The sequence below is a fragment of the Myzus persicae genome, unplaced genomic scaffold (assembly GCF_001856785.1).
Source record: "Myzus persicae strain clone G006 unplaced genomic scaffold, MPER_G0061.0, whole genome shotgun sequence".
Lineage (NCBI taxonomy): Eukaryota > Metazoa > Arthropoda > Insecta > Hemiptera > Aphididae > Myzus > Myzus persicae.
The window spans coordinates 595544-612585 of record NW_019103911.1 but is presented as its reverse complement, the minus strand read 5'-3'; the positions used below and the strand labels follow the sequence as shown (position 1 = coordinate 612585).

The 17042-nt window shown below is 27.7% G+C and overlaps 2 protein-coding genes across 3 annotated transcripts in view; one reads left to right on the top strand and one right to left on the bottom strand.

Moving 5' to 3' along the window:
* The window catches only part of LOC111036218 (low density lipoprotein receptor adapter protein 1-like), a 28756-nt gene extending 25999 nt beyond the window's left edge, over positions 1-2757 (top strand). Inside the window, exons 6-8 of the mRNA XM_022318166.1 lie at positions 10-98; positions 479-534; positions 2670-2757. Of these exons, the coding sequence (XP_022173858.1) occupies positions 10-98; positions 479-534; positions 2670-2730 (206 nt within the window). The 3' untranslated portion in view covers positions 2731-2757. The remainder of the gene's footprint in view (positions 1-9; positions 99-478; positions 535-2669) is intronic.
* Positions 2758-8125: 5368 nt separating this feature from the next.
* LOC111036228 (beta-1,4-N-acetylgalactosaminyltransferase bre-4-like) lies at positions 8126-16797 on the bottom strand. 2 transcript variants are annotated; one of them, XM_022318190.1, is made up of 7 exons: positions 16640-16797; positions 14942-15228; positions 14321-14396; positions 10323-10589; positions 10040-10223; positions 9012-9230; positions 8126-8290 (listed from the first exon to the last, which is right to left on the bottom strand). In XM_022318190.1, the coding sequence occupies exons 2-7, from the start codon at positions 15170-15172 to the stop codon at positions 8155-8157; spliced, it is 1113 nt and encodes a 370-aa protein (XP_022173882.1). In that variant the 5' UTR covers positions 15173-15228; positions 16640-16797; the 3' UTR covers positions 8126-8154. The 2 variants fall into 2 exon arrangements, with proteins under 2 accessions (XP_022173882.1, XP_022173883.1); XM_022318191.1 differs by lacking the exon at positions 16640-16797 and adding an exon at positions 15411-15551.
* Between the last annotated feature and the right edge of the window lie 245 nt (positions 16798-17042).

The window sequence follows — 17042 nt, the reverse complement described above, 5'->3', positions numbered from 1 at the left end:
TTTTTGCAGATGACGTGGCTCAAGAGGTCAGAGAAGCGAAGTTGATCGACTTGTCAGGAGAACCTCTGCCCAGACATCAGTACGATACATCCAGATGGGTAAGCGTGTCGTTCATTATTATATATTCAATTAGATACCCCATTATTATACATATACAAAATGTTTTAGAAATTGGTTTGATAGTTATTTCTGAGCTGAAAATATGATAATTTACTATAATTCACGTTATTATATTATCAAATTGTATTCTAATCAAATTATTTATTATTTTTATTATTTCTATGCAACTATTAAAATATTTAAAACTTAAAGGAATATTTATTCAACACAAACATACTGTGGAAAATACTATTTTGTAATTTTACTAATTTGTATCCATAGCTGATATTTGTTGCAAATATAATGCATTTATTATAAAACAAATATACTATATGTATTACCAATGCATAACTAAATCTACGATTTATATTTTTTATAGGTGTTGTTCGAAGACGATTCATCTTCTAAGTTGGATGTGGAGTTATTTCACCAAAGGTAAACAGATATGAAAAATAATATTATTTTTATGTTATTGCTCAAGCTTTTTTTTATCGTACACAGATAAAAAGCATACATTATCAACTGTGCATTTATTTATTTAAAAATAATATTTAAAATTGTATGTGTTTATAAATTCCTAATAAAAACCGTATATTTTAATAAATTATTAAATTAATATGGAACTTTTTTTATGTATTTATCGGATTTTAAATATATTATTATGGTTTATTATAAACCTTGTAACTTTAATAATTTTGCGTATTAAATTCAAACTATTATTTTTTTGTAAATTGTATTAGAAAAATGGTACTAATTTAGTCTAGTCAATTTTTAATGTTTCTAGAGTAAAGAACAAGAAAAGGTATAAGGTGTAGAAAATCTCATATTATAAAGAATAAAATAAAATTACATTGTTCGCTGTACAAATTAAAAGTGGGTACATAAAAGTTTTATTTATAGAAGATCTGCTAGTTCCGAATTAAAATATAAATAGTTAAATACCAACTCAGTAAAAAATGTATTATGTTTTACTAATTACTAATAGCTTATGCCAAATTTGGTTATAAGTACTTATAACTTAAATCAGTAAGCTTCATTGACAAAATAAATATTATAATTTAAAAAAATATATTGCAAATAATGTTATCAATTGGTCTGAAAATGCAATGCACTCAAAAGACTTTTAAAATTAATTTTATGTATGAAAAGTTCTAGATAAAATATAAATTATAAATATCGAAAGCTGCACTGTAATTCAAAGTATTGAAAAATAAAAGGAGGTAGGTAACCGCTTTGCCGTACAGTAAGAGTAGAGTGTACATCGTCATTGAGTAACTAATTGTAATGTACATCGTGTTAAATTTGAATGCAATGATACATTTTTGTATACGAAAAATCAGTTCTGAAGCTGTTTAACTCAGCAGAAAATTATTGAAAAAAACCAAAAAAATTGAAAATTTCACATGGCTCTATAAAATATATAAAATATAGTAAAAAATACTCATATAAAACATTATGAAAATTTCATGTATTTATAAGGATATTCGTTTTTAAATTACAAAAAAATATAAAAATCTATTTTGTCGAATTTCGTGTAAAAATTTCAGGTATTGAGTTATTTGTGGGATCAGTTAAAAAGCTTGAAAATGTTATACATACAAAATTCTTTACAAAGGCTGATTTTATAGCAATACAAAAGTATTACAAATACATAGGCATGATTTTTTTTGAAAATTCAAATTTCGACAAAATTCATAGAAATCATAAAAATTTGAAAATAATTGTATAGTTAAATAAGTATAAATGGTTTATATTTTATAGCTAAGACTTGCAAATGTAATCCAAGTCCCATGGTTGCTCATGTGTAGTTCATAGGCCATCAACGGTTCCGCGTAACATAATTTGTTTAGTGTCGCTACAGGTATCTAATTATAATAGCCCTGGTTTTCGAATTTGACCTACATATATTTTTAATTTTGTCTAATACAAATGTTTTAATTTAACAATAAAATTGTGTACTACATTTATTACGATTCATTTTTAAATCAACTCTAAGTAGCTGAATCGTAAATAAAATGAGTTCGTAAATGAATGTAATTATTTAATAAGGTTTATCAGTAAATCAGCATAAATCAGTATATATTATGAATCTATATAGGATACACGCATAGAACATAGGTAAATAAATAATAAACTGCTGTTTTCATTTTTGAATCATCATTCTCGGGCAATCAATACTCTACACTATAGTACTTGTAAACTGTAATTACAATTTATAGTCAAAAATGCCCTTAAAAAATGTAAAAAGTTATGAGTTATCTGACTTTTTAGTGCATAAATGTATGGTCTTAATAAACGCAAGTTTCTATACACCCAATTTTTCCAATCAGAAAACATAATATATACAAGGAATATTTGTGAATAATGCAAATTAAATGTAAATTGAGTGCATTATTTAAAGACAGTTGCATGTTAGCCACAGTTAGGTATTATCTGTTTGCTTATTGGTGAATGGTGAAACTAAATAAACTAAAATACCTATTTCCGACTTGGTGGATAATGTTTATAGTTCAATAATATAATTTTTTATCGTTTTTTTTAAATTATGATGATTTTGATTTTTGTTACAGACCTGAAGGATTTGCAAATTTCTCGAATCATTTCAAACAAGACCACCAAATGTGTTGCTAAAAATCTCCAATCGTGCGATTCTATAAATATATACATATATTGATATATATCTATATTATTACTAATACAAATATACATATATCTATACTCGCGGTTGTCCTGTAGCTTCAATCAACTTTCAATTTTACTTTATAAATTTTATTATATTATGATTATTTTGTTATATATAGTTTACATGTAATTTAATAAAATATATATTCATACTTATTCTTTTTGTTGTTTTATGTCTTTTATGACTATTTTATTTTGTTTTTGGCATAAAAAACATCTATAAAATACAAAACAAATATGTGGTAACCACTACTATAAACGAACATAATTCATTAGTTTTGAAATATTTTGCATATTATTTATTATTATTTATTTATTTATCTATAGTTAATTAGATATAGAAAACATTTTGATTAAAATCTTTTATAAATGATTATTTATCCATGAATTATAATTTAGATTACAATTTTGACATTCAAAATGTAAACCTTTTGTTAATTATTCAACTCTTAGGAACCTACATTTTTGTATTTCACTTAGTCGTTTTATATACATAAATAATATAATTTAATATGAACAACAGTGTATGGAGCTGTTTAGTAAATTAGTACTATACTATATTATGTAGACTATACCACCATTTAATCTATTCTGTGATAGATACCACCACGATATAGTATTGTACATAAAAAGCCTATCCATAACGCCGTGTTATCACAATTGACTATTGTATACTTGAAATGCATCAATATAGCGATATTTTATTTTAATACTTACTAGATGTAAAAACTATGGTATCAATTACAAGTTAAGTTATGATCGATGTTAAATTTTCACACCTACTGATCACTAGACACTATGTCAATGCTAATAACAGTATCTATAAAATACTGAGCGGTCAATTAATATTTAATACTTAGTATATAATTATTATAAATTATAATACACCTAAATCGTTATAAATTATTGATAAATTATCTATATTACAGCTAAAAATATGCTTTGGGTGGTTGCCGCAGTGCCGCAACAACCGTAGGGGTAGCAGGGGCAATTCCCCTGTAGAGGTCCACTAACCGTCGGCTCAGGGGGCCCCGACGGCGGCGCCCCGCATCTATTTTAAACGAAAAAACCATAAGTATGTCTTTAATGAAAAAAATTGAATCATTTGATTTTGTTTTAATTTTATGTGTATGGGAGAAAATACTGCGTCCATTACATGGTGTATCAAACAATTTGCAGTACAAAGATACAGATTTACAAAAAGCCCGTGATCAACTGGAAAACGCATACCAATCGATTAAAAAATTAAGAGAAAATTATGATGTGCAAAACTGTTATGTTTAAAATGGGGAATATCAACCAAATATAAGGCAACTCGACCACAATTTGCAAAAAAAATTTTTGATGATGTTGATGGAGACCGAAGACTGGAAATAACTGAAGAAAATTTCAGAATTAAAGTGTTTCTTCCTGTTGTCGACACTGTATTAAGCTAATTAAAAAACCGTTTCTTAGGCCCGCAGAACGTATGTAGTACTTTTGATTTTCTCAGACCTCAATCGATTATTGAGTCTGGGGAAAATGCAATTGTTAAAGAATCATATGACTTTGTAATTAAATATCAATCAGATATAAGTTCTGAATTTACCAGTCAACTTATCCCTCTTAAGGAAATGATCATAGTCAAAAATTTAAAAACAATTGGTGAACTTGCAACATTTATCCTAAAAAATGATTTTTCTATAAGTTACTCTGAAGTACTAGGAGCCTGCATGCTATTCTTAGTATTGCCTGTTACAGTTGCCTCTGCAGAAATATCATTTTCTAAATTAAAACTTATTAAGAACTTTCTGAGAAATTCTATAACACAAGATCGTATGACTAATATAGGCATATAGCTATACTTAATGTAGAACAAATTCGTACATCAGAATTAAATTTAGAAAAGGTTATAAATGATTTTGCTAATTTAAAAGCAAGAAAAATGAATTTCCATTCTTAATTTGAATGATTCTATTTCTATAGCACATATTATTAAAGTATTATGATTTATGACACATTTACAATGACTTGAACTAAGTTATACAAATGCATTCCATATTGTTTGTAATTATTTTTTTCTATATAAATAAGTAGTAAATACCATATATTATGAAATTTGTTGAATTAATGTCTAATATCAAGTAATAAGTATAATAAATTGATATCTTATTAATTATTATTATTTGTATATGTTTGTGATACATTTTTTATCATTTTAAATTTGGTAAAGATTTTTTTTATGCAACTAAATGTTTAAATATAATATAGGTGCAAACAATCTTTTTGCTATGCAATATTTTTTTTACAACCATATATTATTACAAAAGCTTTAATTAATATTTATAATAAAAAAGAACACTTAAAGTGTGTATAGTTATATTTTAATAACAATACACTGGTCACTGGGTATAGTGGGCCTTCACATTATATTTTTAGGCTTTAAAAAAAAATCTCCATTATTATTTATATTTTTATAAGTAACCTATAAAAAATATTATATACATAGACCTCGGGGGGCCCCAAGAATCCTAGTTGCGGCACTGATGGTAGGGCTGAACATTTGCTTATCGATATATTATAGGAGAGGCATATATTTTAGATCCATCTTATGTATACAATTTTGGGTACCTGTGTTGATGCCATGGGTGTATAACACTTCATACTTTTGTAGCATCCTTCATGAAGGTTAGGTATAATAACAATTTTAATATATACTTACTGACTGATGGTAACATTCACAAAAAACTGAAACTATTTTTAAATTTTCCAAAAATGTCGGGAAAGGATGCAGTCCCCTCAATTTCCGTGACTAAACATTTTGTACTGAATTATATTTAAAGTTTACTAATTTATGGTGAAAACTGAAATTATTATTATTACTATCGTATAGTATACTACCTAATACCTATATTATAGTACACGTAACTGCGCAAGTAAATACAATTGATATTTGATAGTATTAAACAAATTAAAAATAAATAGATTTTTGGTAACAATAAAATGTATTAAACACAGTCGTTCTTCTTTGAAGATTAATGTCTAGTGTTTTAATCCAATTAATCATCATCCATGACATCCTGAAGTTCTCGCATTGTACCTGCACTAGAGGGCAGAGAAGACGTTCTTAGTGTGGAAGTAGATACTCATCAGGACGAGTAGTATTTTCTACATATCTTTTTTAACTGTCTGTCTAGCGTCACTCCTAGGTATTTGAAATCTAGTCTTATATGAGAGTACTACTGCTGAACACAATATTGGGTTGGTAATTGGTCAGACGATTGTTTAAACGAAAGGTTGTAACGTCAGTTTTAATTACGTTAGGTCCGAGTCGCCGAGTATACCAAGGTTTTTGGTTTAGTATTTTTTCAGTGGTTTCGAATTTATTGTTTTGGACAGCTGTAGTGGTGTAATATCACCAGCGCAACCAAATTTCTGCTATATTGTGTTTGGTATAGGTTATTAATATAGAGATTGAACAAGATTCAAACGATAACGGAGCCTTTGGTAACCTATCGTTCAGCCGTTTCGATTATATGTCTCTCCTAAACGAACTGTGAACATACAATTGATAAGTATTTTGTTATTTCGTTCATTCAATGTGTACCTATAGTGTAAGACAGAGGAATAGTTCCAAGAGTTTTGTGAGGAGGCCTGTTCTCCAAACTATGCCGTATTCAGCTGTAAGATCGACTATCATAAGCGTAGTTTTAGATTATTTTGAAAACTGTTTTCTATAAATGAAGTTATGGTTGCTACTTGATCTTGTTCTTTGGGGGCCACTCGATCAATAATTGGACTAATGCGATATTAAATAAATCGTTCAAGGAACTTGTATAGCTAACGTTTAGTAGTATGATGATAGGTTGGTAGTTTTGTGAAATCTGCAATCGTTTAGTATAATAAAATTAATTATATGATAAATGATCAAACATTTAATATTAATAGTTGGTGGATATAACAAAATTATCATATTGTTATGAATTATAATATCTTGAGTTGAAACCGTGCTCGAAACTTACAATTAACCACCAGATGAATAGGTAGGTGTCAATAATATCTATAATAGTAGCTTAAGCTGCTTAACCCAGTTACTTCAATTAAAAAATGTAACTAATTAGTGAATAGTCTCAAAGGGTTTAGTACTGGGTTAATATAACCTAAATGTATAAAAAAAATTATAAAACATTTTTTATAAATTTATGCATGGTATAGTGAGAATATTATGGGAAATATATCAACTTTTCTTTGAAAACAAAACAAATAATAACTTAGACCTACAAACAGTTGTAGCATAGTAAGTAGTAGTGATAGAATACAAATACATATTTTATACTATACTAACGTAAACTACGGAAACGAAAGAAAATCCAAATTATGAAACAACTTAACAACTTATAATATGAAAAGAAAAATTAGTTTATTTTATGAAATAATATATTAAAATAGAATTATATTTAACAAATAATATTGAAAAAAATACACTTAGATACAGTATATCGATTGCAGTATACACTGTGTACGGTAAAATGTGTATCCAATACAATGTGTAAAATAACGATTAATGACAAATTTTACAAATTTGATAGAACCTATTCAAACATCTGTTAGTGTTTGTAAGGTGCACAGCATTTTTTCGAATTACAACATTCATTCGTTATACTTATTACAAATGTATAATGTAGGTACCAATGTAATAGTACATAATAATTAAATAATATTATAGCAGGTAAACAGTGGAGAGATTTTATAACCAGTATGAAAAAAAATCAAAGAACAACCAATCTGAAGAAATAACTGAAGCAGATAAATTATTCAAGTTTTTAGTGCAAAATCTCATAGATATCTCCTTTTACTAGTTTGGTAAAAATAAATACCTATTTAAAATTTGATTTTTTGGCTTTGGCCTTACCCCCACCACTCCTCACTATTCCAAAATCCTGGCTACGCTTTTGCAGTTACATATTTATATTATAGTAGGTACCATATTTGTTGTCGCCGGTCGCGTGGCGATTGCCCAAGAATCGAGGGATAAGTATAATAACAATAATTAGGAAGTCTGATTTTTGTTTATACTTCTACGTCTTGCATTATAATCAACAATCATACAAATATACAACGATTTAAACATTTGATTGCAGCTCGTATGCAACCAACTATTCGTGTTTTTGTATGTACAATTAACCTATGCCCAATTGTAAATAGGTATCCAAAATTATTTTTTTCAAACACGTTATGTGTCTATCTCAGAGAGGAAGCGATGAATAGGGAAAGAGCGATAGAGTGAAGGACTAATAGATTTTGACTAGTTATGTGGGTGTGAGTAGGAGAGAGTGGTAGAGAGACGGTTTTTTTGAAGTTGCTTGCTGATTAGCACCACATCATTATTGTCCTTCAAATGGGATTACTAGATAGGTCCACCAGTAAGTAAGTGAACATCTGAAATTTCTTCAGTGCAATTAACTTGTACTTGAGGCTGCTAAGTCCGTCTGTTTCGATTCTTAGGAAGCTTTTTAAAAGCAGCTCTCGCCTGTGAGACAAAACAAAAACGCAATATGTCGTTATAGTTATTATACTAATTGTATTATTGTTTTATAGTTATCATCATAAGAAATTTAAATAAAATCTATCTAGGTACGTTCCTATAGACGAATACTGATTGTACAACAATACAGGGCGTTAATTGTTTATTTAATAAACTGTTAACTTACGGAAATCACCAATCAAGATCTTATTCTAAAAATATTGAAAGTTGTTGATCTTTGCCTTTTGGAATTCCTATAAATGTTTTCGTTTTCACCAATTAAAATATCGACCTATTCCACGTTTACACCAAACAATTTCTATACCATTAAAGCATTAATACAATATATTGTATTGTCCATACATTTTTTTTAGTACTACGATATTGTTTAGCTTAGATTCTGAGAACATTTTTCCAGAAAATATAAGAACAATGTTGACGTAACTGCGCTGTGTTAACTTTTAGATTCTAAGGGGAGCAAAGAATGTATTGATTTTACAATGATGTATGTATTTTGTACTTATATTTTTGTGTGTGTATGCATGATAATTAAAATGATGGAAACAGGCATTATAATGAAAAAAAAGAAAAAGTTCACTTTTTGTGAAATGTGTACTTATTTCTCAATACGAGATTAATAATATAAATAGTTAAAAATCATCAAAATATATTCATATTCAAATAATATTATAGATTTTAGATACTCAGCTGATTTGCTTATTTATACCTTTTAGGGTTGGCCGTTTGAACTCTGTGTGAACACGAATGGTAACGTGCCACGTCCGGAGGGTATCTGATGATTTTGAGTTTTTTAGCAATGACCCGATTTCTCAAGTCATCGTCTTCGGCACCCCATCCCCAGTACATGTTACTGAATCCATTGATCAGCTTGAAATGCGCTTGACTCATGGCCAAAACTCCACCAAAGTATTCTTTGTACGGCAGACTAAACACATCGTAGTCGTAATAATTGATGTTCCAATCCCATTCGATTGATGTTTTAATACAACAATTTGTTAAAAAAATTTTTTCGGTTTTCTCAACCATGGTCAATTCAAATTTGATAGTACCGTTAATATTAAGGCAATTATTGCAATTATTATTATTCTTTTATTATTGTTGTTATTCAAATATCAGTATAATAAATTGGAATCGAGCCTATTTTAATTTGCAATCCTAACACTGCTATAATATTATTCTATTCAATTTTTAAAGTTACGTTTTGACAATTGTCTCTCTTGTTTATCTTATATTTTTTATCCAGAACATCTTTCAAAATAATCATTATTATTTACATTTATTAGTTTAAAAGAGTCTTCTAGTAAACATAATAATATACGATATTACGATCGTGTAACGATTTATAAAATTGAGTTTTGACAATATTGATTGTATAAGACATACCAAATGATAACACTATCAACAAAATGTAATATATGAAATTATTATTTTAACGATGATTACTACTACTAATTATATTGATAAATCAACATTTAAAAAAAAATTTAGTTTGAAGTATTTATATTTTGTAACATTAATTATTAAAAAATATTTGGTTTTATAATATGAAATTAAAATAATAGGCTATCGTAGAATAAAAAAAACATAACTTAATATTTGAAATAAGCGCTGCAAAAATATACTATATATTTTAAGATAAATATTGGTTGAGGTGATGAATGATCGTTGTTAAAATTATAACCAATAAGCAACAGTATAACCATAAAAAATGTATGATCAACAAGTGACAACTACCTGTAACGCCATTTATCAACAGCTACTGCCATATGTCTTGGTTGATCCGGACAGTTGTATATGTTTCTGTAATTCAGTGGTATTAGGTCCACATCGTGGAAAAAGAAACAGTCAAAATCGTTTAACTTTAATGCTTCAGTAAACCCAACGTTCATTAACATGCCCCGGTTAAATAGTTCACCGTCTATTTGATTATAAAAAAAAAATTATCAGATAATTTCTAAACGTTTACTAATCAATGGGTAATTGGGTTTTAATAAAAAACAATTTTATTAAAACGAACCTTGTTCAATTAAAGACTCATTGAACTGTTCTACAACAAAAATAGTATAATCCAACTGTTGTTTCGTTAAAAACGGATGTAAATTTAAAAGTAACCAACAGAGGTTTGATAGTCGGTCTCTATAAGGCACTATGATCGCAATTTTGTTCCTAGCTTGGCAGTCAAAAGGCATTTGGTGACCTCCTTCAAAAAGTCTCAGCCATGCTAACTGTTGCGCCACTTCTTCCAACTTCTCCCGAGCTGGTGTAATCAAAGACACTGTTTCATCTTTAAAAATAAATAAATACAAATGTATAGTTTGTTATTAAGAATTACATGTTTATTAATTTGTTTTTTTAAGTACATCCATGACCATAGGTGAAAACAGAAAAAAAGAGTACCTACAGTGATATACAGAGTCCATTAGTGACCTAATGAGATGTTATAGCTTATAACTCAATTTTGTGATGTGCTTGTAATTCGATTGAGCCAAGTAACATTTGTTACAAATATTTCTTGTGTGATCTTAATTTGAGTGTGGCATTGGGCTAGTGCTATAATATAGTTGTGGTAATCATTATACAATTTTCGACAAGTAAATATTTTAGAAAATGGTGGAGCTCAAAATTCGTTTTTGTGTAATGTCAAAATCAAACTTTTGCAACAATAAAATATTATAATATATAAATTTACAAAAAATATTTTACTTGATTAAAATATTATAATTTAAAACATAACATAAATTAAAAGATACAATGTGGCCCATGCGGAAGTTACGAGCCGGCGTTATATGATTGCATACTTAAAGTTAAGAAAAACCTCTTTTAAAAGGGGGGGGAGGAGATTTTTAACTTTTTATTTTTTCAAAACACATTTCCTTATGTATTTTCAAAACTTTTAATTTTTTCAATTTTAAAACTTTATTTTATTCAGAAAAGTTCATTAGTCGTAATTCACTCTGGCCAATCACTCAATAGTTGAATCATATGCATTTTATTTATTTATAACATCTATAGAAAATTGTAAGGGGTTTTCTACGACCGCGCTTACCGAAAAAACTACTGAACCGATTTGGCTGAAATTGTTTACTGTTATACCCAACACTCTGCTGAAGGTTTTAGTACCACTTTTGTCAATAAAAAATAAGTATAAAGTTATTATTAATAAAAATAAACGTTTAAACTGTATATTTATACCTTTTTAGTAAGAAATAGTCACTGGCTGAAAATAAATAGCAATCAAAATCTCTCGCGTTGCCCGGCAACGATTTTGATTGTTTTTTATTAATTGTTTATTGTTAGAGCATAGTTTGTGCTCAGTTTTAAAAAAATATTTGGTTCTACTTATGAAGGTTTATTGGGCATGCTAATAGAGTTAAATTTTGGGTAAGTGGCCAATTCATCATCATACCGAAATCGCCAAGAGCACGGATCTGCAGAAGAACTGCCAATGCTACTCGAATGTATAACAGAAGGCAACAAGATAACACACCAGAACGTTCTCAAACACGTGCACAGCAGCAACGTAACGCTTTGAGTCTGAAATCAGCGTTTAGTTATCGATCAGTGATTGATTATTTAAATATTACAGCGATTCAAATAGGACCAATGGCTACATTATGTCCTAAGTGCAATGCAAAAAAATGGAAAGATGAAACCCATGGACTTTGCTGCGCTGAAGGTAGAGTTGTTTTACACCAGTTCGAGGATCCTCCAGACCTAATTAAAAGTGTAATTGATAATCCTCACCCTCTATCAAAACATTTCTTAGTGCTCATTTTACAGTGGAATCAATCTGAAGAATAATAAAACATATAGTGATATTTTTGATAAGTGTTTATTCGTCAGGTTAGTTTAGGCAATCACGCCTAAAATTTTAAACAAATTTAGGTCACCGTGGGCCGCCGTACCACTATATGTGTATAGGTATACAATTTGCATGTTTATTTTAATTAATGACTAATTTTCCGCTCAACTTTCTTAATTTTTTGGTAAAATTTGGTATTTTTTAAGTTTTTTGGTTGCCATTAGTTAATAGGGCAGATCAGGTTTAAGAATGCATACAAAATTGAATTTTGGTACATTATCTAAGAAGTTGGCTGTCGGCTGAGTTACACTTATAGCCGCTCATCGGCGTGTACACAATCAAAATAATTAACTATACAAATTATAATTATAACTATAGAATCATTTTTTAATAAAAATATGTGTATAGATCATTAGAATCATTAGTAAGTATTATTTTTTTTTTTTGACAGGATTTTTCAAAATTAGATCTCTAAAGTGGTAAAAGGGGGGTTTTAAAACAGCTATATAGAATACATGGGCAACTCCGTGACGGGACAGCTAGTATATATATATTATACTTGATTATAATAAAGGTATACAGGATAATAGCATGTCATATTAAAAATATTTCAATTATTTTTATAAAATTTAAAACACAAGTCATTTTTATCATTTTATACTGTCTTTATTTTCCCCGATATTTATTAAGGAATTCGTGAGAACTACAAAGAATAAGAACAATATATTATAATGAATGGTTGAGCTTACAAAAAAATTAAAGTTAAAAATATGTCTGACATTTTATTAAAATACTTGGTATCCTGTCCGACGTTGTCCAGGCCCACGATTTCTATTTCTAATAAATATATTTGTTAAAAAATGTATATTGTTAATGCCATAAACATTTTTTTTTAAGGTAAACTGAAAAAAATCCAATTGTGAGATACAGCTAGACCCTTAAGCTACCTAAAGGAATTAAAAACATAAGCTATAAACACCCTCCAAATTTCAAATTATCTATTGATAAAACTTTTATTATAAAAACATCCAGTTGTTTATTGAGGCTATTAACTTCGGATGAACTAACATCCAATTGTAATATTATACAAACAGACTTCGCCCTTGAAATAATTAAAAAATACAAAATATAGGTTAATATATGTAGCTTAATTTTGGTATACCTCAGTGGCTAAATTCACAGGCAAATTTGATTCGACGTACATCGGTTTGTGAACTAATTTGACCAATATGTTGAAGTACGTCAATTCACTTGTGGTGGATTTATGGTTGGCGGTATTGAAATCATAAACCGGTATTGTGGTATTAGATTCGGTACCAATATGAAACGCTTTAAGCTTAAAAAAACCTAAAGGTGTCCTGACTGACGTTATCTGGGCTAAATATTTGTATTTTTAACAAATAATAAATATATTTTTAAAAAAAAATGTGTAGATATGCCATATTAAATTGACCAACACAGAAAACTCGTTAGTGGTGGATTGGATATAGCACTTGGTATAAATCAGACTACTCTCAAACTACTCTCTACACCTTTTTGATATCACCAAGAACAATTTTAAATGTCCACGATATCGGCCTATATTAGCTACAAATATACATTCAAATCTCATTTTTTTTAAAGATATAATTATTTATTCGAAACTATTAAGTGACAATTTGATGCATGTTTTTACATCGTCTATCCGAGTAACTAATGGCAACCATTTATAAACAAAAATGTCCATTGTAAATCTCAAAATCCGGGTTAGTGGTGCCTGGTCCAATTATGCATCTAAACCATCCAGGGAACCATTTAAACACACAAAAAGTTTCATCAAAATCAATACAGCCGTAAAGGAGTTCAGTGACATACACGGACAGAAGAAATACATACATAAAGATATTAAGTAAAATGTTTTATACATTTTAAATGTAAAAACGTTTCACAAAAAAAATCGTTTTGTTTTTTAATATAGATAAAGCTAGTTTTTTAATCTACGCTAATAATAAAATATTTTCACATGAACTAAAGAATCTTCTGATATTTGTTGAACCTCCCTGGCACAATTAAATAATATAGGAGGTATTTATGATATATTCATCCATTTTATAGGTATAGCAGTCCAATAAAAAATATACAGGATGGGGCAATGGGTTCTGACGAATTTTAATTGTAGTTTATATATAAATCGTCAAAACCCACCGCCCCATCCTGTATAATTGTAAAATTACTTAACGCTGGTGGTATTTCTGGACACAACAAGAGATGATTGACTTTTATTTCATTATCTTGAATTTTATGATCAACCTGTAACATGTATATATTTTTTTGTTAATGTGAAAAATCAGAAGTTTGAAGAACTACCAAAGTTGAATGTCTGTAGTTAATACTTAAAGGTTAAAATACGTTCTGAATGAAGTTTTATTTACATTGAAACTATCAAGTATCAAACAATATCTTTGTTTTTTGTTTTTTTTTTGTCGATTCTAGCATTTCTAATGAGAAACTCTATGTTTGTGGATTTATATAAATTATAAATAAATTACTATATAAATTATTTTATTTATACTATACTAAATATTAGAGAAAAGTTTTCAAAAGTGTAGTACATATTTTTATTTCGGTAAATAATACTTTCATCATCAAAGATAATATACATTTAATGTCAAATATTTTAGCGTATACATACAAGTTAACAAATAATCCACTACTTATACAATTCTCATTATGAACACTCTATCGACATGTTTCAAAAATGACAGTGAATTATTACAGTAAAGTAATGTTAACAGTAAAGAGTATATTATATACATAATATAACAATATTATACAGATGTTTTTTGTTTACTTACCATATCCAGAATACTAGAAAGGTTGAGGCGAGGGTTTGGCCCAGGGCTGGTTGGTGGAACATTGTATTTTACTATACTAGTAGATAGATTGTAGTTTACTATACTAGTGAATAAATTGTAGAAGGGACGTGTTGTTTCGTTGTAGTAACAGACAAATAATAGCTGCACCAGTAGGCAAGCTATACCGAATCCGAATAAAAATTTTACACGCGAGAGTGTTAGTATGTACATTATAGATAGTAGTTCATAGTTGATAGTTCACATGATAGTGAAATCTGATTCAATGGCTGAAAAATAAAAACAAATTTAATATAAAACAATCTCATAATTTATAATAATTCTGTTGTCAGTTTGTCACAGATTCTGAGCGGACAGATGAATGTAGTTAAGGATTTTACAATGATGGTTTTTGTTTTTAGTATTGTGTGTGTGTACAAAATTTATAGCAGAAAAAATAATTTGTATTCACCTTCAATATATTTTTTAGTAGAAAAATGAATTTAGTTGATACTGATGAATGGCAAAAGCAAAAATTGTCCAGTACTTTTCTTAACATTTTTAAATTGGGAAACCAAAAAAAAGGCCGGCAAGTGGTAAACTCCACTAAAAGTGTGGACCTCCACCAATGAAAACATTTAAAAAAGTTTAAAGTTAATAGATATAACAATATTTTAAATTAAAAGTTATATTTAAACTTCCATTCAATTTATTAAGTTAAGTTAAGTTATATATTTTTTTGTATATAAATAGACGGTAATATTGTTTAAAATAATAAAAAGTAAATGTTCATGCAGTGTGCATCATCGTCAATAATAATTGTATTACATTTATTATTTAATTATTTAAAAATTAACGTAACTTGGATTTTATTGAAAATAGCTCGTTAATTATTAAGATAATAATGAAAATTAGTTGAGAACAAATTTAAGTTAATGGAAAATAAATTTAAAAGTTAAATGAGCTTGACTCGTTTTAACCACTTTTTAACTCGTTTATGTCCAGGCTTGCAAACAATATATAAAACTTAAAAATATAAATAATTATTTCATTTAATAATTATAAAGTGCAATGTAACACATTATAATGTGTATTATGTCAAAAAATCGTTCTTTCACTTTTCAATCTTTAATTTCGTCCAACTTTCAACTTAAAATGTCTATTAAAAATATAACTCAAATTAATATAATTTTTAGATTTTTTTGTTACCGTATGAACTACTTTGTTCAAAATTTTAAATTGTTTATAGAAATTGATCATTTTACACATTTTAAATTATTTAAACTAATAAACAATTTCAAGTATTCGATATTATAATACATTTTGTTAAAAAGTTAAATCCTTAGTATAATATATGATCCAATGTAAAAAAATATGTGCCTCAAATGCTTATAAAAAATTGATGAGACTTCCCGGTATTTTCTTATAGGTAGAAAACTCATGAGAAATCTTGTATTCAATTTTGAAATTTTAAATATAAAAAACACAATTCTTATGAATTTTTAACTACAAAACAGCAAGTACATTTTTTTATCAACATTTAAATTTCAAAATTTCAATAAATTCAAAAAATATTTTGAAAATTATACCAATACATTTTTTTATTATTACAAAACAAATTGTAGATTCTATGAAATAGAAAAAATCGTATACATGCATTTAACCTATAACCCATTAATAATAACTATAAACTTTACTCACCTACTATTATTATTTTTTTTCAATTTGAACCCACATTTATGGCAGTATAACACATATTTAAGATGATTTGTATCACAATACTATCCTACACTGTCTATATACTGGCAATTTATTACTTAATATTCAAACGCATAGTGTGCACATCAATAAATAGATATAATAAATTATAAAAATGTAATTTTTATTACGTATATTATAAATATATCTATGAATAAAAAAAAATATTAACAATGATTTTATTTTTAGTTAATGTTTAACTCAAGTTACCACATTTAATTGTTATATGTGGACAGGTGTTTTGTGTTTTATCAAAACACATAACCATTATTATTCGTCATTGAATTTGGGTCAACATGATATCACCGCATTAAAATTATAAAAATTTGTATTTTATTTGACACGT

What these genes read in the sequence shown, in the direction of transcription:
- LOC111036228 (XM_022318190.1), bottom strand. Translation starts at nt 15,172, where the DNA reads ATGTACATACTAACACTCTCGCGTGTAAAATTTTTATTCGGATTCGGT. An exon ending in TGAGTCTTTAATTGAACAAG is followed by an intron (nt 10,224 to 10,322) that starts GTTCGTTTTAAT and finishes ATAATCAAATAG; the next exon opens with ACGGTGAACTATTTAACCGG. An exon ending in GTTGATAAATGGCGTTACAG is followed by an intron (nt 9,231 to 10,039) that starts GTAGTTGTCACT and finishes CGATGTGTTTAG; the next exon opens with TCTGCCGTACAAAGAATACT.